At 38.3% G+C, this 22,771-nt stretch overlaps 2 protein-coding genes across 3 annotated transcripts in view; one reads left to right on the top strand and one right to left on the bottom strand.

Moving 5' to 3' along the window:
* LOC130071953 (adhesion G-protein coupled receptor D2) overlaps positions 1–1,623 on the top strand; it is a 68,883-nt gene extending 67,260 nt beyond the window's left edge. The window contains exon 23 of the mRNA XM_056236813.1: positions 1,457–1,623. Within this exon, the coding sequence (XP_056092788.1) occupies positions 1,457–1,570 (114 nt within the window). The 3' untranslated portion in view covers positions 1,571–1,623. The remainder of the gene's footprint in view (positions 1–1,456) is intronic.
* A 4,796-nt stretch (positions 1,624–6,419) lies between these two features.
* Positions 6,420–22,771, bottom strand: part of nr5a2 (nuclear receptor subfamily 5, group A, member 2) — a 54,684-nt gene continuing 38,332 nt past the window's right edge. For both annotated transcript variants that reach the window (XM_056236823.1, XM_056236822.1), the window contains exon 7: positions 6,420–6,709. In XM_056236823.1, the coding sequence (XP_056092798.1) occupies positions 6,462–6,709 (248 nt within the window). In that variant the 3' untranslated portion in view covers positions 6,420–6,461. The remainder of the gene's footprint in view (positions 6,710–22,771) is intronic.

Here is a 22,771-nt window from a genome sequence, read left to right as displayed (position 1 = left end):
GATAACCGATATATTGGCCAAAGTTTTTATATAATCTTTGAGAGCCTGATTACAAAAACAAAAATCTCACCATTAAAAGCCGTGTCCCAAATACAAAATTATGTTCTCATTATAATTTTATCTAGCCTATATGACTTGCGCTTAACTGTATTTTCATTTTTGAAGTGATTCCAATCATATTTCAAGCAATTAAAATCCATCATGCTGTAACAGTGCGCATCCAAAGTGTCTCAGCTGAGGGAAATAATCCATTATTTATCGGCTTTAATATATCGGCCAAATTTTTTTTCCGGGCCGATAATGATAATATTACAAATGAATATACAGATACAGATATGGTGGCCGATAATTTTAAATGATCTTTTGTCATGCTACTTAGTTACATAATCATTGCATTGCGAATTGCAAGTATATTTAAATACATGACAGAAATTACATTAAAGTCTTTTAGTTTATCATAAATGCTTATTGATATATTCGGCAGTACACTTTAACTAATATTTCAACAACAATATATGACATTACATATAAAGATTAAGTCCCACTCAAGTGGTAAAAAAATTCAACTAAATGCATTTAATATAAATTTAAACTGATATTTTCATTTTAATTGCAATTCACAATTCAATTAAGTGTCCGAATAAAACATTCAGTTTGCTCTTAAGTACAGTTTATTATTTTATAGTATATTATTTCCAGAATAAATTATGCTAAAGTGTACTTCTTGTTCACCAGGGTCTGTTTAAGCGAAAAGTGTTGATTACGGCTTTCATTCCATTGCGTTTTACTTCCAGGATATATTTCCTCATCGTTGTGGTGAAATAATCCAGTCTTAATCTCTTGTTGTCTGTGACTGATAGCGTATTGATGGATTGAAGCGGTCTGAATGAATCTGCCACAGTCTGTTCTCACAGTCTCTCAGCAAGGCGCCTCTCAAAATGAAGGGCTTCAGCAAGTCGTGCGGTCGTGTTGGTTTAGGGCTCTTGCCCCGAATATATGCTGTCTGCACAGTCTATTTTAGATTTACAGTAAAACTGCTCAGATCTGTTTCTGTGAAGAATTTGGTACAACTCAGTCAATTTTGCTGAACTGAACAATATAATGTGGTAATGCCGTTTTTGAGTGAGAATAATGACATTTTGATTCGGTTTATATATAGAGAAATATCTATCTAACAATGTGGAAATCATATTGTTGATATTACATTAAACGTTTGTTTGGCCACATTAGGAATTGTGGTTCAAGTTCAAGTAATTGCATTTAATATAAATTTGAACTATAACACATTTTAATTGAATTGCAATTGCCATACAATTAAGTATCTGAAAACATTACATTCAGATCCCAGTTTGAATATTCTTTTAAAATATATTATTTTCCTAAAAAGTGTAACTCTTTTTAAAAGTAAAAGTGCACTTCTACTAATTTCTTTTTTTCTTATTTCTTATTCTTTCAGGAGAACGTAACGAAACCTAAAAACAGACTTCCAAACGAATGCAGTCTGAATGTACCCATGGAGGCCGAGGGAATGTCACCTCCTCAGCAGAACGCCCACATGTGTCTTTATTGAAACTTCTCTACATCTTGTGTTTTGGTAAAGTGCAGATAGTCTGTAAATGATATCTTTAAAGGGTTAGTTCACCCAAAAATGAAAATTCTGTCAGTAATTACTCACCCTCATGTTGTTCCAACCCCGTAAGACTTTCGTTCGTCTTCGGAACACAAATTAAGATATTTTTGATTAAATCTGAGAGCTGGATCACTCCTCCATAGGCTTCTTAAGGGATCGAAACTGATCGGCCCAAAAGTTATGAAAGACATTGTTAAAATAGTCCGAGTGACAACAGTGGCTCAATCTTAAAGTTTATCAAGCGACGAGAATACTTTTTGTGCGCAAAAAACAAACAAAAATAACGACTTTATTCAACTATTCATTTCCTTCTCTGTGGGCCGTGAGATTTCACGTAGTGATATTGCGCAAAGCTTCTGTGTTGCACGTCACACGCAGGCTCACTATTGGCCGACGCTGGTCATGTGACGTGCAACACAGAAGCTTTGCGTAGTTTCACTACGTGAAATCTCACGGCCCACAGAGAAGGAAATGAATAGTTGAATAAAGTCATTATTTTTGTTTGTTTTTTTTCGCACAAAAAGTATTCTCGTCGCTTGATAAACTTATAGATTGAGCCATTGTAGTAACTCGGACTATTTTAACAGGGTCTTTTATAACTTTTGGGCCGGCCAGTTTCGATCCCTTAAGAAGCCTATGGAGGAGTGATCCAGCTCTCAGATTTAATCAAAAATATCTTAATTTGTGTTCCGAAGATGAACGAAAGTCTTACGGGGTTGGAACAACATGAGGGTGAGTAATTACTGACAGAATTTTCATTTTTGGGTGAACTAACCCTTTAATGTTTCAACATATTGTGTACATGCTTTGAAGTGAGCAAACTACAATCTAAATATGTTCATTTGTGAAAAAACTAACTTAATGCTTTGAATGTTTTACTGAATGTTTACTCTATTTTGTACAGGTTTCATCTTGAATAAGCTATAGCGATTCTTCAGTTTATTTCTTTTTAGTTTGTCTGCACGCTATATGTGAATGAGAGTGTAGCAGGATCAGGTACGTGTTCTTCTGCGTATGTTTTCTTGAATCTGATTAGAAATCTGAATATTCTCTGTATCAAGTGTGAATCTGTTCATCTTTGTATCAGGAAGAAACTGTTGTTCACTGATCATGGATTATTGCCAGAGATTGAAATAAAATGACGACTGTTGGCATAATAGTCATTTATTAAAATATGATGGAAAGATTCCAAGAGCTTGTATGGAAACTCTTTATGGCAAGAGGTGACATCAGAGATGCGGGCCTGACTGCGGCTTCCAGCGCACAAACAAGAGAATCCCAATCCAGACATTCAGGCAGGTAAGCAGATATCCAACGCAGCTGCAGGACTTCCGACGATGGGGAACAAAATGGGAACGAGGGGCACTGGATTCCTTTAAGATTGTCGGTCTGATCACACACAACACAGTAGAGTCACAAAACGAAGCAAATACAAATCAGTTTCCCTAGAATCGATAAAGAAGTGGCTTAATGTACAAATGGGGGCGTAGATGCCATGCAGCAAATGTCGATCAAAGCAGTTGTGCTTGTAAAAAAAACTTTTTACACCATTGTTGTCTAAAAGAATTTACATCGATAAGGTGTGTAACATGTCAGAAAGATCCCTATCCTTAAAAAAAAAAAGCATTTGATGATTGGGATATCAAGTCACCATGGTGGTCGTTTTCACTGCTCTTTAAATCAACACATGACATTTAGCTTCAGGTGTTACAACAGTCACCTCAGCTGTGTTTTTTACTGTGTTGATACTTTTTGACCTCAGATTCAGAAAAGTCAACACGAAATGATATTTACGACCCAATTTACTTCCTTATTGTGACATATTTCCATGTGCAGCAGGTTATTCAATCAGATCCATGTAAAGTGAGACATTTTGGTTTTAAAAAGTGTCCGTTACATGCCAAAATGGAGCTGAATGTAAGTTTATAATGGATTGTGGTAAACTACTCCCTTTATAAAACCACCAGCACCCACTTTTGTGGAGATTTTATGGGGAAATGAAGGTCAAGTTTGTTTAAAAAAAAAGCATCCTGATGCATGATAATAGTAAGGTTTCTATTATTACAGTACCGTTTATTATGTAAATTTTAATCTTAATTATTTACTGCTTTTGTTTTGCTTTAATTTGTTTGTTTTGCTTTCGTTTGCTTTTGTTTTGCTTTAATTTGTTTGTTTTGCTTTTGTTTTGCGTTGCTTTCATTTGCTCTTGTTTTGCTTTCATTTGTTTGTTTCGCTTTCAATAGTTTGTTTTGCTTTCATTCATTTGTTTCGCTTTCAATTTGTTTGTTTTGCTTTCATTTGCTTTTGTTTTGCTTTCATTTGCTTTTGTTTTGCTTTCATTTGCTTTTGTTTTGCTTTCAATCATTTGTTTCGCTTTCAATTTGTTTGTCGTGCTTTCGTTTGCTTTTGTTTTGCTTTGTAATTGAATTCTTAACATTATTTTCTGCCCTATAATGGCAGTTCGATTACGAAGAAAAATCTTTTTGTGTGAAATAACACGCCTTGATAAATTGTGCATAAGACCAAGATAGTGTATTAAGGAAATAAATTGGATTCATTTTGATTTCATGTTGACTTTAACACCAATTTTTTATAATGCAGTTAAATGAAGGCTTCAGGAAAAACAACGGCAGTCCCCAAGTATCAAAGCTCTCATCCGTTCATTGTGAAGCAAACAGGTAAGTACAAGTGAAGGACAGACGCTGTCTTTGGTATAGAACACAGACGCTATCATGAAAACATTCATTGAAATCTCACGATAGAAAAGATGCACCAGTCAGTCACACCAGATCACTTCAGTACAGCTCTTGATATTTTACAGTGGCAGGACTGATGGGTGTTTAATGTGAATCACTCAATCACCATTTAACTCCATAAACTGCATCTCGTATCTACATTTTTAAAAACGTGCTACAGTAAACAAATACATTTAGTCATGACCCCACCGCACTGAGCAGGAACACATGGATGAAACCAAAACAATAAATTAAGCTTAACCAGTGACGTACATTTCAAACGTAGAACGTAAAAACAGGTGTCCACAGAAACAAGCCAGCACAATCAAATAAAAAAAAGAAGTAAAAACTCAGTATTAAGTGAGATTCCTCTCTGATTTAGTGTCTCACGACATAATTAAGTACTGGTCAAGAAAGATGAAAACTGTACACACCTAAGAAAGCAAACAAGAGGAATATAATCTTTTCTGAACGTTTTGTTTTCGTTTTTATATGAAATCATTGCTTTGCAATTGAACGCATCACAGTTATCTCCCAGATGAATGTAAACACCTCTTATTTCTTTTCAATTGTATAACATTAATACTTTATATATATATGTACTTTTTATTTTACATATCGTAATTCACATCAGCACGGTTAGCTAGCATGGAAATGAAATAAGGCAAGACTCACATGACTGTGACATCACAAATTATTAATACTGATAGTTAAGGTTGTTTTTTTCTTTTTTTCTTTGTTTTTTTGTTCTCTGCAGGCTTTGGTCTTGTGTTGACGGAGGTGGCATTTCTTCATCCTGGCTCTGGGACTGCACTTTATTTACATTCACATTTGTTGATGAACAAACTGCAAAATGTTACAAAAAAAGGTGTGTTGTGAGGTAAATGTTTTTAAGCATTTTTTCCCAAATCAAAGAATTAAAAATGAGAAATTATTTTTGGGTTATATCTTTGTAATTAATATGTAAATAATTAATATGTATGAATTATTATTTAGCATTTTTACCACCCGAAATTCCGTTTTATTACGAATGAGCTATTTAATTTTGTATTAGTTATGTCATGATAATTTACCTAAAAAAAATGATCAATTATTTTAATAAAATTAATAATAGAATTGTAAACTGTTAATTCTTATTTTCATGACAATTTAGCATTTTAACTCTCAAAATTCTGCTTTAGTATGAATCATTTACTTTTTAATAATTATGTCATGACAATTCAGCACATGTACCTCCAAAATAAATTTTTATTATGAATTACTTACATTTTATTTATTACCTAATTTACTATACAATTTAAATAATTCATCATTTATTTATTTATTTATTGCAATGTTGGTCCAAATATTAGACATCGTTTTCTTTAAGCAAAATATAATTTCTCATTTCTTTCTTATGATTTTGAGATGAAATAATACCCGGACATGTTCTCGACAGGATTTGTGATATTCACCCCTTTTTCCACTTTTGGAGAGAAAACATTGGCAAAAAGCAGCCTCAAAGTGACAAAGAAGAAGAAACGACTGCCAATTTAAAAAACAAAAGAAATGCGTTGCGTCGTTTTTAGTTTTTTTTGGTGAGGGGTTGTGGAATAAAGTCTTTGTGGTTTGCGCAGGCGATGGCTGGTTGTCCGTCTTCCCTCCGCCAACTGGCTCTAGCCCAGCTTGTGTGCCTTAAAACAGACAGAGGAGGGTCACATGGCCAGTCCTAATGGAAACTTTGGGTCAATGCTGGCAAACCAGTCTTAAAAGAGAGCCCAGTTCCTTCCTAGTAATCCAAAACCCTCCACCTTGAGTCTGAGTGTAAAGTGGACGTTTCGATCAGCTGCACACAGAACAAATATCGACTGACAGTCATGGTTCGACAACACTACAACAAATCCGCGGCCTAGAGGTCATTATAACACTTCATTTCATTTCTTTTCAGAAATGCATCTGCCCTTCGAGCCAAACCGCTTTCAGGTATTACCGTGCCCTCTCCATAAGATCCAAAGTGTCCGTCCCACCGCAAACCCATGCGCATCTGGTCTTTCGAAGGCTATGTCTGGTGATGACGCTGGGAGCAGTGCGCGCGATGTGTCGAGACGAGAAGGTCCTCAGGCACGTTTGGCGTGCAGCATCTCTATGAGTAGATTGTTGCAGGGCACGTCACCGTTCAGGTGTTTGTAGTACAGGTACTCTTCGGCCTGCAGACTGATGGCCCGGATCTCCGGCAGCCGCAGCAGAAGCTGGCCGAACTTGTCCGTCTGCTGTGGATAGTTGCACATGACGTAGTCCAGCAGCGCGGCGTTGACCTGTTCCTGGACGCTCTCCACCAGGTGGAAGTTCTCCAGGTTCTTGACGTCTGAAAAAAAGATGAGATAAAGACCATTGTATAGTTACTTAAGGGCGTTTTTTTCACACCAATAGATCGGCTGACTTCATTTGTTACAATGTTTCACTTTCTTCTTGGTACGGTTCGTTTTCACAAGGAAACCATTCAAAGCATACCAAAATGTGTTTATGTAAGTCACATGCGAGTAAAAATGTCCTCTTATTGGTCAGTTTCCTCTGCATCATCCATCAAGATGATTGACAAGTTCGCTCCATGAGCTTATTGTGGCTTATTTGTACCTGTCGACAGACGCACGCAAACACTATATGGATGTAGCCGCCATTACCACATTATTATATAGCCTATATAATGCCGTTAGAGCGGGAAGCAAAGCTTCGCCAGGACAGCATTCTTGAAATGCACGGAGAAGAGCAATTACATAACATTTTAAGATGAAGAGGCGCTCTTTGGTTTTCAACTGTGATAACTAATGCACTCACTTACAGAATCAGACACTGCTGCTTTTTTATATAACACATTAGCCGTTATGAATTATGATACTATGAAGTATGATACACACCAGGTTCAGAAACAAAGGCTACAAAGCCATTTGTGAAAGCAATGCAGCCAAAAGTTTAGAAAAATTCTGATTTTTTAAATGTTTTTGAAATAAGCCCCTTATACTTACTAAGGCTGCATATGTATATGTGTATACATGCATATATATATATATAGTTACTCTTAGTTTTTCCATCAGACTTTTTATGCTCTAAATTTGGACATTTTCCTTGTCCTGTCTTTAATTTATGGTGTGCTAACGTGTTGAGATGAGCTGCATGTGTTCTTGTGTTTCAGATGAGGGTGTAGATGATCTGTGGCGGCAGGAGCTGCTAATGAATCCCTGGCGTGTGGCTCTATTTAATCAGGTTTTGAGGGGCCACCTCATGTGATCTTTTATTTATCCCTTTGACCCGGGGTTGAACGGGAGCATGGTCATCCCGCTCTAGTCCCTCCTAATGGAGACTGCTGGGGTCCGAACGATTGTGAAAGCACTCGGACCCACCCAGCCATATCTAATGAGCCAGCTGACACTTCTCTGGCTGCTCTCTTTTTCCCTAAAAATAATCGAGACTGCCTTGGCCGACAAAAAAGAGGGGAGGGGGGGAGAAGGGGGAAGTGACTGTAGCAGCAGCAATGTAATGAGGTCTGTAGAACAAGCTGTGAGTCCTTCATGGCGCTGGTGAGGATGTTTGACCCCTGGGTGACACCAGCAGGCACAATCAGGACACGGGGTGGGGGAGGGGTTAACCAGAAGATGACCAATTACAATTCTCCAGCTCCAGACAATTTAGCCCTTGTGGAAAGAAGTAAACAAACAATAAAGTCTATATATCTATCTGTCTGTCTGTTGTTCTGTCTGTCTGTCTATCTGTCTGTTGTTCTGTCTGTCTGTCTGTCTATCTATCTATCTATCTATCTATCTATCTATCTATCTATCTATCTATCTATCTATCTATCTATCTGTTGTTCTGTCTGTCTGTCTGTCTGTCTATCTTTCTTTCTGTCTGTCTGTTTATCTATCTATCTATCTATCTATCTATCTATCTATCTATCTATCTATCTATCTATCTATCTATCTATCTATCTGTCTGTCTGTCTGTCTGTCTGTCTGTCTGCCTGCCTGTATGTCTGTCTGTTGTTCTGTCTGTCTATCTATATTTCTTTCTGTATGTTTATCTATCTATCTATCTATCTATCTATCTATCTATCTATCTATCTATCTATCTATCTATCTATCTATCTATCTATCTATCTATCTATCTATCTATCTGTCTATCTGTCTGTCTGTCTGTCTGTCTGTCTGTCTGTCTGTCTGTCTGTCTGTCTGCCTGTCTGTTATTCTGTCTATCTATCTATCTGTCTATCTGTTGTTCTGTCTGTCTGTCTATCTTTCTGTCTGTCTGTTTAGCTATCTATCTATGTGTCTGTCTGTCTGTCTATCTATCTATCTATCTATCTATCTATCTATCTATCTATCTGTTTTTCTGTCTGTCTCTCTGTCTGTCTATCTCTATCTGTCTGTCAGTCTGTCAGTTGTTCGTTCTATCTGTCTGTCTGTCTATCTATCTCTATCTGTCTGTCAGTCTGTCAGTTGTTCGTTCTATCTGTCTATCTTTCTATCTATCTATCCGTCTGTCTGTCTGTCTGTCTGTATGTCTGTCATTCTGTCTGTCTGTCTGTCTGTCTGTCTGTCTGTCTATCTCTATCTGTCTGTCTGCCTGTATGTCTGTCGGTCTGTCTGTTGTTCGTTCTATCTGTCTGTCTATCTATCTCTATCTGTCTGTCTGTTTATCTATCTATCTATCTATCTATCTATCTATCTGTCTGTCTGTCTGTCTGTCTGTCTGTCTGTTGTTCGTTCTATCTGTCTGTCTATCTATCTCTATCTATCTGTCTGTCTGTCTGTTTATCTATCTATCTATCTATCTATCTATCTATCTATCTATCTATCTATCTATCTATCTATCTATCTATCTATCTATCTATCTATCTATCTATCTATCTATCTATCTATCTGTCTGTCTGTCTGTCTGTCTGTCTGTCTGTCTGTCTGTCTGTCTGTCTGTCTGCCTGGTCTAACAACAATAAATATCTCTTATTTCAGAAGCTTTTTTTTTTTAACTGAACGAACAGATTCACTGAACTTCCAAAAGTTACTATGTTTTCTTGCTCCATATTTCTGCGAGGGAACCGTGCTCTGTCTTTCTCAGACTAATTATAGACATTACAAAAAAAGTCAAATTATAATTGCTTATTATTGTGGCCACGTTTGAACATTAAAACCGAAGCATGGGGAGGGGTTAAAAGAGTCGACTGATCGATGACAATGGCTTGATCTCTTTCCCCCCGAGCAAAAGAGAGGCCGGTTGCGAGGAGAGAATTAACATGTTTGTTTAATTTATCCGCCACGAGAAACGCTTAATCATGCCCTGCTGACAGAGACTGAAAAAAGCAGAAAAAAACGTACAAGCAGCAGTTATCTAGTCAGGTTGAAGCATCGCATGGTAAGCACTCTTATTTTCTATCTCAACATTTAGCCACTGTGGGACTAATTATCAACTTTTTCTCTTTTTTTTTTCTTTTTTTTCATGAAACAGCCTTAGTGTGCACTAGGGCCGGGATGTAGCCTGCCTCTAAACCCTTAGGTCCTGAGGAATACATTGTTCATTTGACTAGCGCTCATGCTAGACGACCCCACATATCCACTCGCAGACACCCCCAGCACCACCCCTCGCCCTGTGATATGCTGGGACTGTTCTTAATTAGAAAGGATTTTCTAAGTGAAAAAAGATCATTCCACGAGAAATTCATGCCGGCAACCCCCCAAAGCCCTCGCGAGGTTCATTTGTATACTGGCATGGATGCACAAATATAGCCAATCTGTATTCGCCATACAGTATGCAAACTCACTACAGTAATGGCATATTGATTACAATTTGTTAGTATGCATACTGCAAATGAAGATATACAAGGATATGGAATTTCACCTCTAATTGTTTAGTCAATGAGCAATTAAATCATAATGCCAAATCTGAAAGGCAAATGATGAATCCATTGATGTTCCTAGCAGGCCAATGTCAGTGTAATGAATGACTTCCTGTTGGAAGCTAATCAGAAACAAATATTCAGGACGGTAATGTGTATTTGCAAAAGTTTATGAGTCTTTTGGAGCAAAGTGTGTAGTTTCAAAGGGCAAAATGTCTCCCTTTGGCTTTACAGCATGCTGTAATCATATAGTCAGCCGAGCCAAGCATGTCAAAATTTCATCTTTATTCATCATTAACTTCTTCCAGATTCGCACCAATCAGGAAACGGGGCGGTGCATGAACTCCGCTGACCTCCAAACACCACCGTTTCATCTAAACCAGCCCCTGAAGCTCTGCTCATGGCCAATGTCCACCTGGTCACTGGTGATAATATTTACTCAATGTGTTTTACTTTTGTTTAGGTGGTTTGGAAGTATTTAAATACTAAATCATTCGCAGTGGTGATCCGTTCAAACTTTATTCTCTTTAGCGCATCATAATGTTGCATATCAGTGAGCTCATCGGTTGTTTCTCCGAGGTTTGTTCTTCCTGACTGAGCCATGTAAAGCCGGGAGAGACGTGAAGGGCTCAATCTGCTCGTCCCTGGTCACCTCTGACTGCTATGAAAGGGAATCAAACAGGACTGGTACAGTTGGGGATATATTAAGTCAAATGTAAGCCCTTCATAGAGGCGCTGAGCAGGTAGAAGAGACGTCCCATTCGCCCAAGGATGGCTTTGACGCCGCACACTCGATGCAGGGAGGGAGGGTATAAAACGCCTAAGGTGTAATGAAATAAACACGAGAAGCTGGGGCAAACGTTTCTTGTTACAAATGCTAGCTGAAAGGCACTCTGCCTGCTCTTAAGGTGAGGGAAAATATATTTACATCTGCTTATCTTTTGGCACAATCACTGTCAGCTAGCAGGTTCAGGGTGTGGGCTGAACCAACGATAATGATCATGATAAAACTCTCGGCGTTTGGAAGGTAATATAACTGAAACGGGTTCATCAACAGTTTGCTGTGTTTACTCCATCTGTCTGTCTATCTATCTTCAGAAAAACCATCATTTTGAGAGGCGGATCATTTCTGAACAGCCAGACTGTCTTCCTAGTCTCTATCGACTCCTTCGTGTCTGTCTTTATCTTAGCACGATGGCCTCTGAGCATCTCTATATTTGCATTCAACACGTTTTCGTGCCAGTTCGTGATTACATGCGCAGAACTGGGGATGTGCGTCAAGCTCTTCTTGTTTATAATAAAGTGACAGAAAATCATTCAGGGGTCAAGTTTCCCCCCCAAAACTCAACCTGCAGACCAGATCCTGCCCATAGTGGAAACCACACACCTAATGAGGTCATTAAAGCCAAGACTCCATCAATATCTCTCTTTTCCCTCCTCTACCCCACCCCTTTTTCTTTTTTCTTTTTTTTACAAATTTGAATTAATAATTCAACACAGTGCCTGGGGATGTATATTTCCTGAGTGAAGGACAGTTAACCCATAGCATGATTTTTTTCTTCCTTTTATTTATAAGTTTTCATTTTTATATATATATATATATATATTCATGTTTGACCATTACAGTGTTAGCCATGCAATACTGTATTTGTTCACCCAAACTGTGATGGGAGAATTTGTAACTTTTTTTCTCCATTTTTGTCTCTCTCTCTCACACACACACTCTCACTCACTCACTCTCACTTGCATACTAAATATGCTTCTATATTTTCAGAGTAAATTCTGGATTAATTAATAATCGATTAGAAGCTGCAGTTTCTAGCTTGAGGGTAACGTTACATGACGTGTTTGTAAGCTTCCTGTCAAAGCTAAGCTAATTTGTGGAGCTTTAACTTAACTACTGGTAAGCTGGATAAAACTAATAAAATATCGTCATGAGATGTGATGTGCTCAGAGATTAAATACCTAAGATCAAGCACTCAATCATATTATAATATATATAAATCACTTAATATATTATCTGAACAAGTAGATATAGATGCCACATATATGTTTTGAATAATTTCATTACGCATTAGCATTAACCACGGTGTCGTCGCTTTTCGAAATGTGCGTATGTGTTGCATTCTCAGCGATGCCTTAAGGGGTGCTATAGCGAGTATTAGCATAAACTTCTAACATTTATTTTCTCTTTCAGGTCAGCTACTGTCATGGCAGAGGAACAATATAAAGACAATCTCGCTGTGCAAGCTGAATGTGAATAATAGCACATCTAGATGAATGGTGCTAACATTTAAAGGTAACCCTATCACCCCCTACATGCTCTAACACGTTACGCTTCTCCTCCTCTCCATCATTTCCTGTCCTCTCAGTCACATTGTCTATACAGTCATTAAAATGGCAACCCTCCAGAAACATAATAGTTTGAGAACAAGACAGTCTCCAAGCATGGAAAACACCAGGAATAGACAACACCCCACTCGCCCATACTTCCCAGCATTCCCACTGTTGACGGACAACACACGGCCCTTGCCTGTGTCTCTTAGTGACCTCACGCCTCTCCTGCCATTCTCCCCCTAGTGAGACAATGTTTAGATAAATTCTCATTTCTATATTTGTCCCTGAAGTGTGACACCCGTCCAGCCTCATGCCATCCGCGCAGGTTTATGTTACAGGAAGACTGATGATGGGGCATTTTTTTTCCAGTCAGAAGGCGGTGCAGGCATTCCACAGCTTTGTTGCTTTAAATACAATGATGAGGGGAGGAAGGAGAGGTGGATGAAAAGGAGAACAAGAGACATGGTTGCAGCACCTGTCGGCTCATTTGTGACGTCACGTTTAATAGCGCGCTCCGGTTACAGGGGGCGGTTTTAGGGCTTAGCTGCTCTCTCGTGCGCCACGAATCATCACTGGACACATGCATGTCTTTGTGATACTGCTTTTGACAGATGTTTGATTTCAGTATATATTTGATCTGTTGAGTCTCAACTTTTAAAGTTGTGTCTGCGAGATCAATTTTAAATCTAGATCACTTTTAATTTTAATTTAAATGTATATGTTAGACTTCACTTGGTTTACTTATTTGAAGAATTATTGTGATCACAGTTTTTAATGTATTATAATACGTTACAATTCTAATTATGCAGCTCCGATTGGCCAATTGTGGCATTCTGCAAGAAAAAGATATAATTTTTTTTAATAACACTAAACAATACAATTGACCATTGTTCCAGGCAAAACTTCAACATCAAAAACCAGGTACAGCAAAAATGTAAAAAATAAATAAAAATGTATGTACAGCCAGCCAGTCATTATTATTATCGTTCTAAATTATTTATTATTTTGTACATTTTTATATTATGCATATACATTTGGCTTTTTTGCCTTTTTGTAATTTCATGCAGTTGACACTATATATCGATACACATATCGATACTGAAATATCTAAAACGCTTCCAATACTAATTTTCCAAAAAATAGAAACACAATACCAGCTGCGCTTTCTCACTCACTCATGATCTATCTCTCTGACATCAAGTTGAGACATAAACCTGCCTCCATTCACTCACTCAATTCATTTGCTCCTGAAGAATATTGTTGCTGTTACAGGGCTTGAATTTCGGCGTGGGAAATATTTTTTTTAATATATATATTTTACTCATTCCCGCAGATTTTGAGCTCAAACCCAAAGTGCGCGCACATAAAGCCAACTCTCAGTACTAAATTGAGTTGTTTTTTGGCTGCGTATTGTGCTTAAACAGAGAAATACACACAAAATGTCAAAATGCTAGTCTTGGTTAGTATTCACGTAAAAACAGTCAGTTATGTTTTAAGTGAACGCAAACAGTTGAGAAAGAAAACGCATGTCTAACAGTTTAATGGATCCATGGGCCAGGTCTTAAAGTGACAGCAGCCTAATGTACATGCTGCCAAATTATGAGATAATATTAAAAATATCTATATGGACGTTTTTCCCTATGGTATCAATGTCATAATTGAAATCCTGTCCAGGCAGCATCAGGATTCATCCCCCAAAAATCCTCCCCGCCGCGGCTGCAGCTTCTCAGTAACGTCCGATATTCTCTGTTATTGTATAAGCCCCACTAAAGATATAAAACTTATTGTAAAGCACCATAAAGTTTTCATGCACTATATTCCAAGACTTCTGAAGCCATTCGATAGCTTAATGTGACGTACAAATGAATATTAAAGTCGTTAAAGTTAATGGAAATGTATCTCTCCTCACTGTCCTCAGTCATTCTCTGTCCATTCAGCATTCAAACAGCGCGTTGCGTTTGATTACGACAGTAACACGAGGAAACTCACTCCAAAGATCAATGTTCCCATTATTATACTTTTTACAGTAACTAAAATTTACAACTGTTAAAAGAAAAGGCTGAATAAACGGTTGCATAGATATACACTAAGCATCAATATCTCTTCCCCTTGTTTTCTGCACTTTTCAAAGCGGGATGTGCATAAGCCTAAACCTAATATGTGCCCAATGAAAGATTAAGATTATTAATGGTCTTTATTGTTCTGTCCTATCTATCAAATGTTGTTGCCTCATGAAAAAGCTGCGCTATACATTTAAAATAAATGTCTTTTCATTTTATAGCATGGAAATACATTTATTTGTTTTTCATCAATGTATTTTATAACAATACAAAGAGCAATGTGGAACATTTCATCTTTTATTTGTTCCAAACTAAATGTCTTTTTTCCCACTATAATAACATTTGCTGCTGAATTATCCTCTAACCTCATTTATAATAGCATTTTAATAAAATGAGAGAGCGCGTCCACAGTGATAGGAGAGATGTGCGCTGTTATAATGCGTTGCTATTGACGACGGTCATATAATTTAATGTGTATGCTTAAAAAAAAAGTGCATAGAGCTGCTAATTTTATTTGTTGTTTGTTGATTTCCAAATTTAAAACTTGTTGAAATGATTTCAGTGTGCGTATCAGTTCTTTTTGAACATTTTCATCTCATTTTTAACAAAACCGTGATAATATTGATAATCGTGATAATTTGGGTCACTATAATCGTGATATGAAATTTTCATACCGTTACATCCCTATGTCAAGCCCTGTGTGTGTATTGGCCTTCGCATTGATATATATATATATATAAAAAATCACACAAACAGCTGACAAACTATTCAGACAGTACTATTTTCAAGAGGCATGTCTGCTCAGCTGTGTAGTGTATGTTTGCCCCAAGGGCTCATGGGGGCTGAGAGAAGGGCCTATGTTTACCTTCTGCTGTGACCGGGTCACTTTTATAGATGTCTGCGGCACAGAACTCTTTCTATGAAATCGATTGAGAGATGACAGGCCGGGGAGAGGGGGAGTGTATGTTGGAGATTGTGTAACACCCTTATCTGTGTTTGTGTGCAATGTTTAAATAAGACCTGGCAGCTCCCTGATCAATAGACACATCCTACCACAGCAGCGGCGGCTCGCGCCTCCTCGGCCAGATTGGCTCAGCAGAGAAGGTCCCGGGCTCGCGGGCAGACCTGAGAAGATTTCGTGGCGTACCCTGAGAAATCGCAGGCTTTAATTGGCACGGAATAAGGAAGCGATGGACCCGCGGTGCAATATTAGTATCCGTAGACGAGCTAGTAAGCTAGAGAGACCTTAAGTCACGTAAGAAAGAAGAAGAAAAAAACTCAGATATGCACAGGCAACAACAACAGGGCCCCTTTACAATGCACAAAAACGCAAAGCACGGCACCGGTGAGGGTGAATAATGAACTTCAGCCCATTGATCGGAAAAACAAAGCCTGTATATGTTTGTCCCAGCAGGACCGCAGGTCTCATAAATCTTTAAGGGTGATCTGTTTTTGCCATGGCATTCCTTTTCAAATGCATCCCTTTCGATTCATGTGATAGACAGAAATGGCGAGCTATTATTATTTTATAGCACGCTAGCTCATTATACTTTGAAATGAATTTGTGTATCGCTAGTTAAAGCTGCGAGTGATCGCTAAAAGTTCGAGCTATGAAATGGAATGCAAAATTCCGGCACATTACGGATATTGATAGTTGTTGTTAGCGGTGAATCTTGTAGCAACGCAGCCCAGGTATCATAAAAATAGCCAGGTCCTCTGTTCTGGGGCAAATATCTGCAGGAACAGCCGGAGTTCATATGATTGATATTTCCAGTGCAGATATCACTTAGGAAACACCTGACATGAGTGGGGCATGTTTCGGGCCAGGCCTGCCTGCTAAGTACTGGAGCGTGAGCCAGATAGCGTGTTATGCAGCCGGTAATAAAAGTTGCTCATTGATTTTCTGTTGTTGCTTGTAACAGTTAATGTTGATACATCAATAGCTAAAGGAAAGCACAGGGTTTAATAGGAGGCTGAAAATGTGGAAATATGGGAGGCTTGGGTGTTAAATCACAGAATCTATCCCCCAGATCGATAAGACAGTTACAGCAAGTGTCCCTCTGCTTTCCTAATGTTTTATAATAAACTGACAGCTTGTAATAAGGCTCTGGCAGAGGCAGAGGAAGAGAGGAATCCGACGGGACAGAGGCAAGAGTTGTGAGACGGAGAAGGAAAACAAGTACCTATAGCTCAGTGTATTCTCAATCACTTCATTCAGGCCTTTTGTGGAAGGAAAATCCAGCTGGCCTGCGCTTTCTGAAAGTGGGGAAAACTTTTACAAACAATTCACGGATACGCTTTTCACCTGAGACGGGTTTTTTAGTGCCAGATGCAATCGTATTCTGATTCGGTGACGTTTTTCTGGTAAACTGGAGCATGTGTGACTTGGTATTGGAAAACACATCATTCAGTCCTAGCTTTCCAGTTAATATTTTGGGTAATATGGTTATGCTTTCAGTTACATATACCAGTGTTGCTATTGTTAACTAAAACTATTCCAATTTAAATAGAAAATAAATTACATGAAAAACATAAACTAAAATGAAAGGAAGTCGAAGATGAATTACTATAAAGCCGTCAAAATATTAAATCAAAACTAATACAACAACAAAAGCACAAAGTTAAGAGACTTAAAAATATATATATTTCTCAATATAATAATAAATAAAGGATTCTAAATACCAGTGTAATGGGGACATTTTACTGCCACGCTAAAATAATTATTCTAAAAAAATTAAACATGGATTACTTCTCATAATTTCGAATTTATACACAGAATATTACTTTCGAATGTTATTCTCGTAAATGCCTATTTTCTCAAATCTTTTCTCAAATTTTCCTCTTTTTTTTTTAAACATGACTTTAAAATGCTGTTGTAGCGTAGTACTCTCTTAATACCATTCACCACATTTTACCATACTTGAATCCATTCAACAGAAACTGAAATTAAAAAGTCTGTGCTCAAATTTGATTATAGATTTGAGCTTCAAATATAACGATAAAATCACAATGGGAAACTACTATCTGTCAGGAGTAATACACCCAAAAAGAGTTCATCTTGACTTTATCAAGAGTAATATAGATGTAGATTCCAATCCCTACATAACACTTGGCGACGTTACTTATCTGAAGCGTTTGTAGACATTCAGATAACGATGCTAATAGCTAACGATCGGCAATCGCACATAAAGTTGTTTGCAATTTAAAGATAATCATAAACTAATGTGTAGTAACAGATAAAGAACAAAAAGCAAAGAGATAAAAGCTAATTGCAGCCGTGACACACAAGCAAAGTGTCGAAATCAGAGCGGAATGGCCGGAATTCGGCGAACTGACTGAATGCGTGACAAAAGCTAGTGGGGCTAAAGGTAAAGTGCCATCCTTTAAAAGCAAGAGCCCACTGTGTTGCACCGTGTCGACAGATATCAGCGGCTTTTAAAGCCTGATAAAGTCTGAAAGCCTCTTAAGGCTCCTAATGAGGGTGCCGTTTCATCGACTGCCTTTTGCCGAAGCGGCAGAAGTGAGGCTTTTGATTTCTGTCGCGTGGAATGAAAGGACAGTGGGCAAAAGAAATAACCCTTAAATATTAGGGTCATTGCATGGGCTACTTCCTCCTCTGCTCAAGATTTGTAAAATATCAGAGCACTCAGGATTGATTGGAAGGTTTTTCACCTTTGAGCGTGTTTGGTGACAACAACAAGCGAACACGTTAAGTGAGCGGTCAGATCGGGGAAGGGCTGCCGCACACTGTCACAAATCACTGAAAACAAACGTCTTCGTACACATTCTACACGTGCACGGCCACATCAATGTGTTTGCAAAGGGTGTCCGCGCACACATGCACTTGCTTTATATGTGTATTGATTAGACCCGGGCCTCACATCTTCCACATGACTTACAGCCCGTCAGTGCCAAACTGCTTGGCTCACAAGAAAAACCTGCCCCTATTATCTTGCATTTAATTAAGACATAGCTGCAGTTTTATGCACCATTATTTGGCCCCGGCCAGGGGTCTCCAAGGCGTAAATATTTAACCGTCCCAGCCCTCGAATGTTAATCAATCCCAACCGACTTCCAAATTATTTGGTCTGTTTCAGGAAATTAATATTTGCACCTGTTATGAGTCTTTGCGCATGCATTACTGATCTCCCCTCTCTTTGCACAAGGGTAGACGTATCGATTCAGATCAAGGAAACAAGACGGGCTGGCTTAATTAGAGCTTACCTATGTGGGAACAGCCTTTTTTGCTGCTTTAAAGCAAGAGTAAAGGGGAAAGAGCTGCGTGCCGTGACTGTATGGTGTGTTGTTCAGAGGTGTTTGGACGAGACCCCCAGAGCCAAGCCTCAGGGACTTGAGATGCATCCCATCTCATAGTCGAGTGTTGTTGCCATGGGTGGATAACACATTTTGACGAGATGTCAATCATTCAAATTGAAAAATACTGTTGATGAAAATACAAGTTTGCATATTTTGATTAGTTTAATATTTAACGTTTTTGAAAATTTGGTTTCATTTCTAAAATCGGATGCCATTTTAAGGCATCTGATGAATCTGATGAATGATTCATTTCATGATAAAAAGGGTCAGTTGTCAATAGTGTTGCAATGCACAAAGCACCGCTCACACAGAAGTCAATTTCAGACCAAGCCGTTGTCTGTCGGTCAACGTGGCAAAATCGCGGAAAGAATTCGTTGTGAAATCTCGGGCATTTCAGAAAGCGCGCGGGCAACTAATTGATTCCTCTTTTGCATCTCCTTGCACTTGAAAGGACACAAACACACAAAATGATGTTAAAATACCCGTCTAGGCATGTATTCTCGTAAACACAGAGCGTAAGAGGGCTGATCCAGTGGATTCGATGTTTGGATGTCATGGAGGCCCGAAGGACACCAATTGCTCACCTTGTGTGTGTGGCCTTGGGCTTAACAGCACATTTACCTGATAACTGATTCTGTTTTAAACTTTATTTTATTTTTTTAAAACAGGCTTCATAAAGGATGAAACTGTAGTATCACGACAAGAGCTGCCACACTGGCCTGAACACAAAAGTTTATACAAATATATTTTGAATGAATTCAAATATAACATTTCTCATTTTAAATGTATGATTTTTTTACATGCATTTATTTTAATACAATTGGAAATTTCGCGCGACACAGATTTCACAACTCAATTTTTAAGTACAATCAACTTGGATGTTTAAGTCATTTGAACTTAAATTACATTAAACTGGCTTAAAGAATGAGTTGAATCTTGTATACTGTGACTTGTAAAACAGTTGAAAATTGCTTAACTTATTTTGAGGATTTAAAGCAATGTAAAAACATATGTTGTCAACTTATTGATCATATAACTTTTTACTCAGTTATATCCGAAAGAAATCAGATGTGTATCATTATATTGGATCCCTGCGTTAGGTCTTAAAGTGACAGCAGCCTATAAATTCCTCCTGCTGTCCATCAGTAATGTAAATCAAACAACAAAACACAGCTTACAAAAGAACAAATATGATCTATATTAAATTTATAGAGTGAACACTGTAGTGTTATTTTACATTTAGGCCCAATTATTACATTTCTGTACCTAAATACTACAGTTACACCGTGTAACTGTAGTATTTAGGTACAGAAATGTTACACCTTACTTTGTTTAACTTTGTTATATTGTATTTATCTATAATATTTCTTGCTGATCTGAAAAATGATCTGATCTGTGACTCAAAAACCATAATATGACCCAAATTGTGAGTTTTGTGATCCGTTGAGCCACTAGTGAAATCTACAAAATAACTGTGTAAAGATTAACACTGTTCAATGCCCAATGTCTTTAAGGGATAGTTCACCCCAAAATCATCCTCATGTCATTCCAAACCTGGGTGACTTTTGAAGAATATCTCATCAGTTATTATCCTTACAATGAAACTCAATGGGGTCCAAATCGACAACATTGAACCCCACTTGACTGTATGGACAAAAAAACAAAAACTACTACTTTGGTGTTTTGCGGAAGAAAGAAAGACGGGTTTAGAAAGACATGAGGGTGAATATGATAAAAAAAATATTTTTCGGGGAACGTCTATTCATGAGTTCCACCATTTGACCTAAAATTGTTCCTACAATGCTGGTTGAGTGCTTGAGTTGACGTTACGTGTCATCATTTTTCAGTAACTACCACCATTTTAATATGGCATTTAAAGATAGCTAGTAAAATGTTAGTAAGATGTTTATTGTGGGCGAGACAATCGTAGATGTGTCTCCATCTGAAATGTTGGCATTCGACTCAGAAGTGGCCTCTACGATCGTCTCTACCCCCCCTTAAACTCCACAAGAACATCTTTCACCCTTCAGCGCCTTTCCTGCTATTGAGGAAATCAATGTCTTGGTCGTAATTATTTAACCATTGATAAAGCCTTCAGCTCCTGCTAGAGCCCAAGCACCTATTCAACACATGGAGACTGACAGCGGGAAAGATAGAGACGCTTCGTCTGCCGGAAAAGCGTGAGAAGTGATCGGCTGACTGCAATCGGTCCTCTCGACGAGCCGGCGAAATCGAGGAGACAAGTGACTGCTCCCGGGTCAACTCATGTCTCTCCTCCTCTTTATTGACACTTAGCTTTACAAAGAGCCCCCTGGGCTGTCCCGACAGTGACAAATTGCGATGGTTTGGCCATGCTGAGTGTGAACAGACACTAACTTAGAGCAGTGGGGAGTGGAACGGCGTGAGTAAATGCGATTTTGATTTCCGTTAACAGGCTTCATTTGTAAATGCAATACAGAGACACTACGTTTAAAGAGTGTAAAAGGGCTGATCCAGTGGATTTGATGTTTTGATGTCATGGAGGCCAGAAGAACTACAATTGCTCACCTTGTGTGTGTGGCCTTGGGCTTAACAGCACATTTACCTGATAACTGATTCTGTTTTAAGCTTTATTTTATTTTTTTAAAACAGGCTTCATAAAGGATGAAACTGTAGTATCACGACAAGAGCTGCCACACTGGCCTGAACACAAAAGTTTATACCAATATATTTTGAATGAATTTAAATATAACATTTCTCATTTTAAATGTATGATTTTTTTACATGCATTTATTTTATTACAATTGAAAATTTCGCACCAGGGCAAAATATCTCCCCCGCAGATTTCACAACTCAATTTTTAAGTACAATCAACTTAGATAATTAAGTCATTTGAACTTAAATTACATTAAACTGGCTTAAAGAATTAGTTGAATCTTGTATACTGTGACTTGTAAAAGAGTTGAAAATTGCTTAACTTATTTTGAGGATTTAAAGCAATGTAAAAACATATGTTGTCAACTTATTGATCATATAACTTTTTACAGTGTATGTTTAACAAGGAACATTGTAGAAACATTGAAGGAATGTGTTTGGACACCTTGATGACGTACGTTTACTAGATATGGTGCAAAAATCCACATTTTCCACAGTGGAAACATGCTTATAAAGGGTTGACGAGTGAGCAGTGGGCTGAGACGGAGAGAAGATAAGTTCCCATAATTCCAGTAGTTTTCATAAGGCACCATGGGGATTTTCATGCTTCATTTAATTAACCTCTGACTGGCTTCTCAATAGCAACTGGCAAAGTGTTTTTTTCATCCATGCACTTGTCTGTACATAGAGCCCCCCGCCGCACCACCCCTCACCCAGAGGATACTATTAATCGGAGCCATCTTTGATCTCTAGGCTTAGTTCTTAGTCTTTTAGTCTCCCAGGGCCTGGCACACAGCATGGGTGGGGCTAGCTGCTAGCACGGGGCAGTGCCTGGGGCGATACACTCCCCTCAGGTGAGAGTTTTATTATGGATGATGTTTCCGACAAATTATTTACACCAACACTCCAGATTCCCCCCAAACCACAACCACAAAACCTCAGCTACGCTAACCTGCAGATCAACATAAACACAGCAAGGCTGAGAGGTCTGGAGTTTGATGTGTCCTCAGTGCTGCTCTTTGGTCTGGGTGAGATGTGAGGAATCTTCTCTAGGTGTGGCGGGGGAGCTGGCGTGGATGCTTACGCCTGGCTTCATGGTTTCAGGTAGTTCAGGGATTCAGCAAACGGAGCAGCTAGAGTTCAAAGTACACACGCTACCCTCTGCTCATCGTATTCTCTTTTCTGGAACCACAGGATG

This window comes from Rhinichthys klamathensis, unplaced genomic scaffold (assembly GCF_029890125.1).
Source record: "Rhinichthys klamathensis goyatoka isolate OS25496 unplaced genomic scaffold, OSU_Roscu_1.1 h1tg000467l_1, whole genome shotgun sequence".
NCBI lineage: Eukaryota > Metazoa > Chordata > Actinopteri > Cypriniformes > Leuciscidae > Rhinichthys > Rhinichthys klamathensis.
This window is presented reverse-complemented; position numbering and strand designations above follow the sequence as displayed.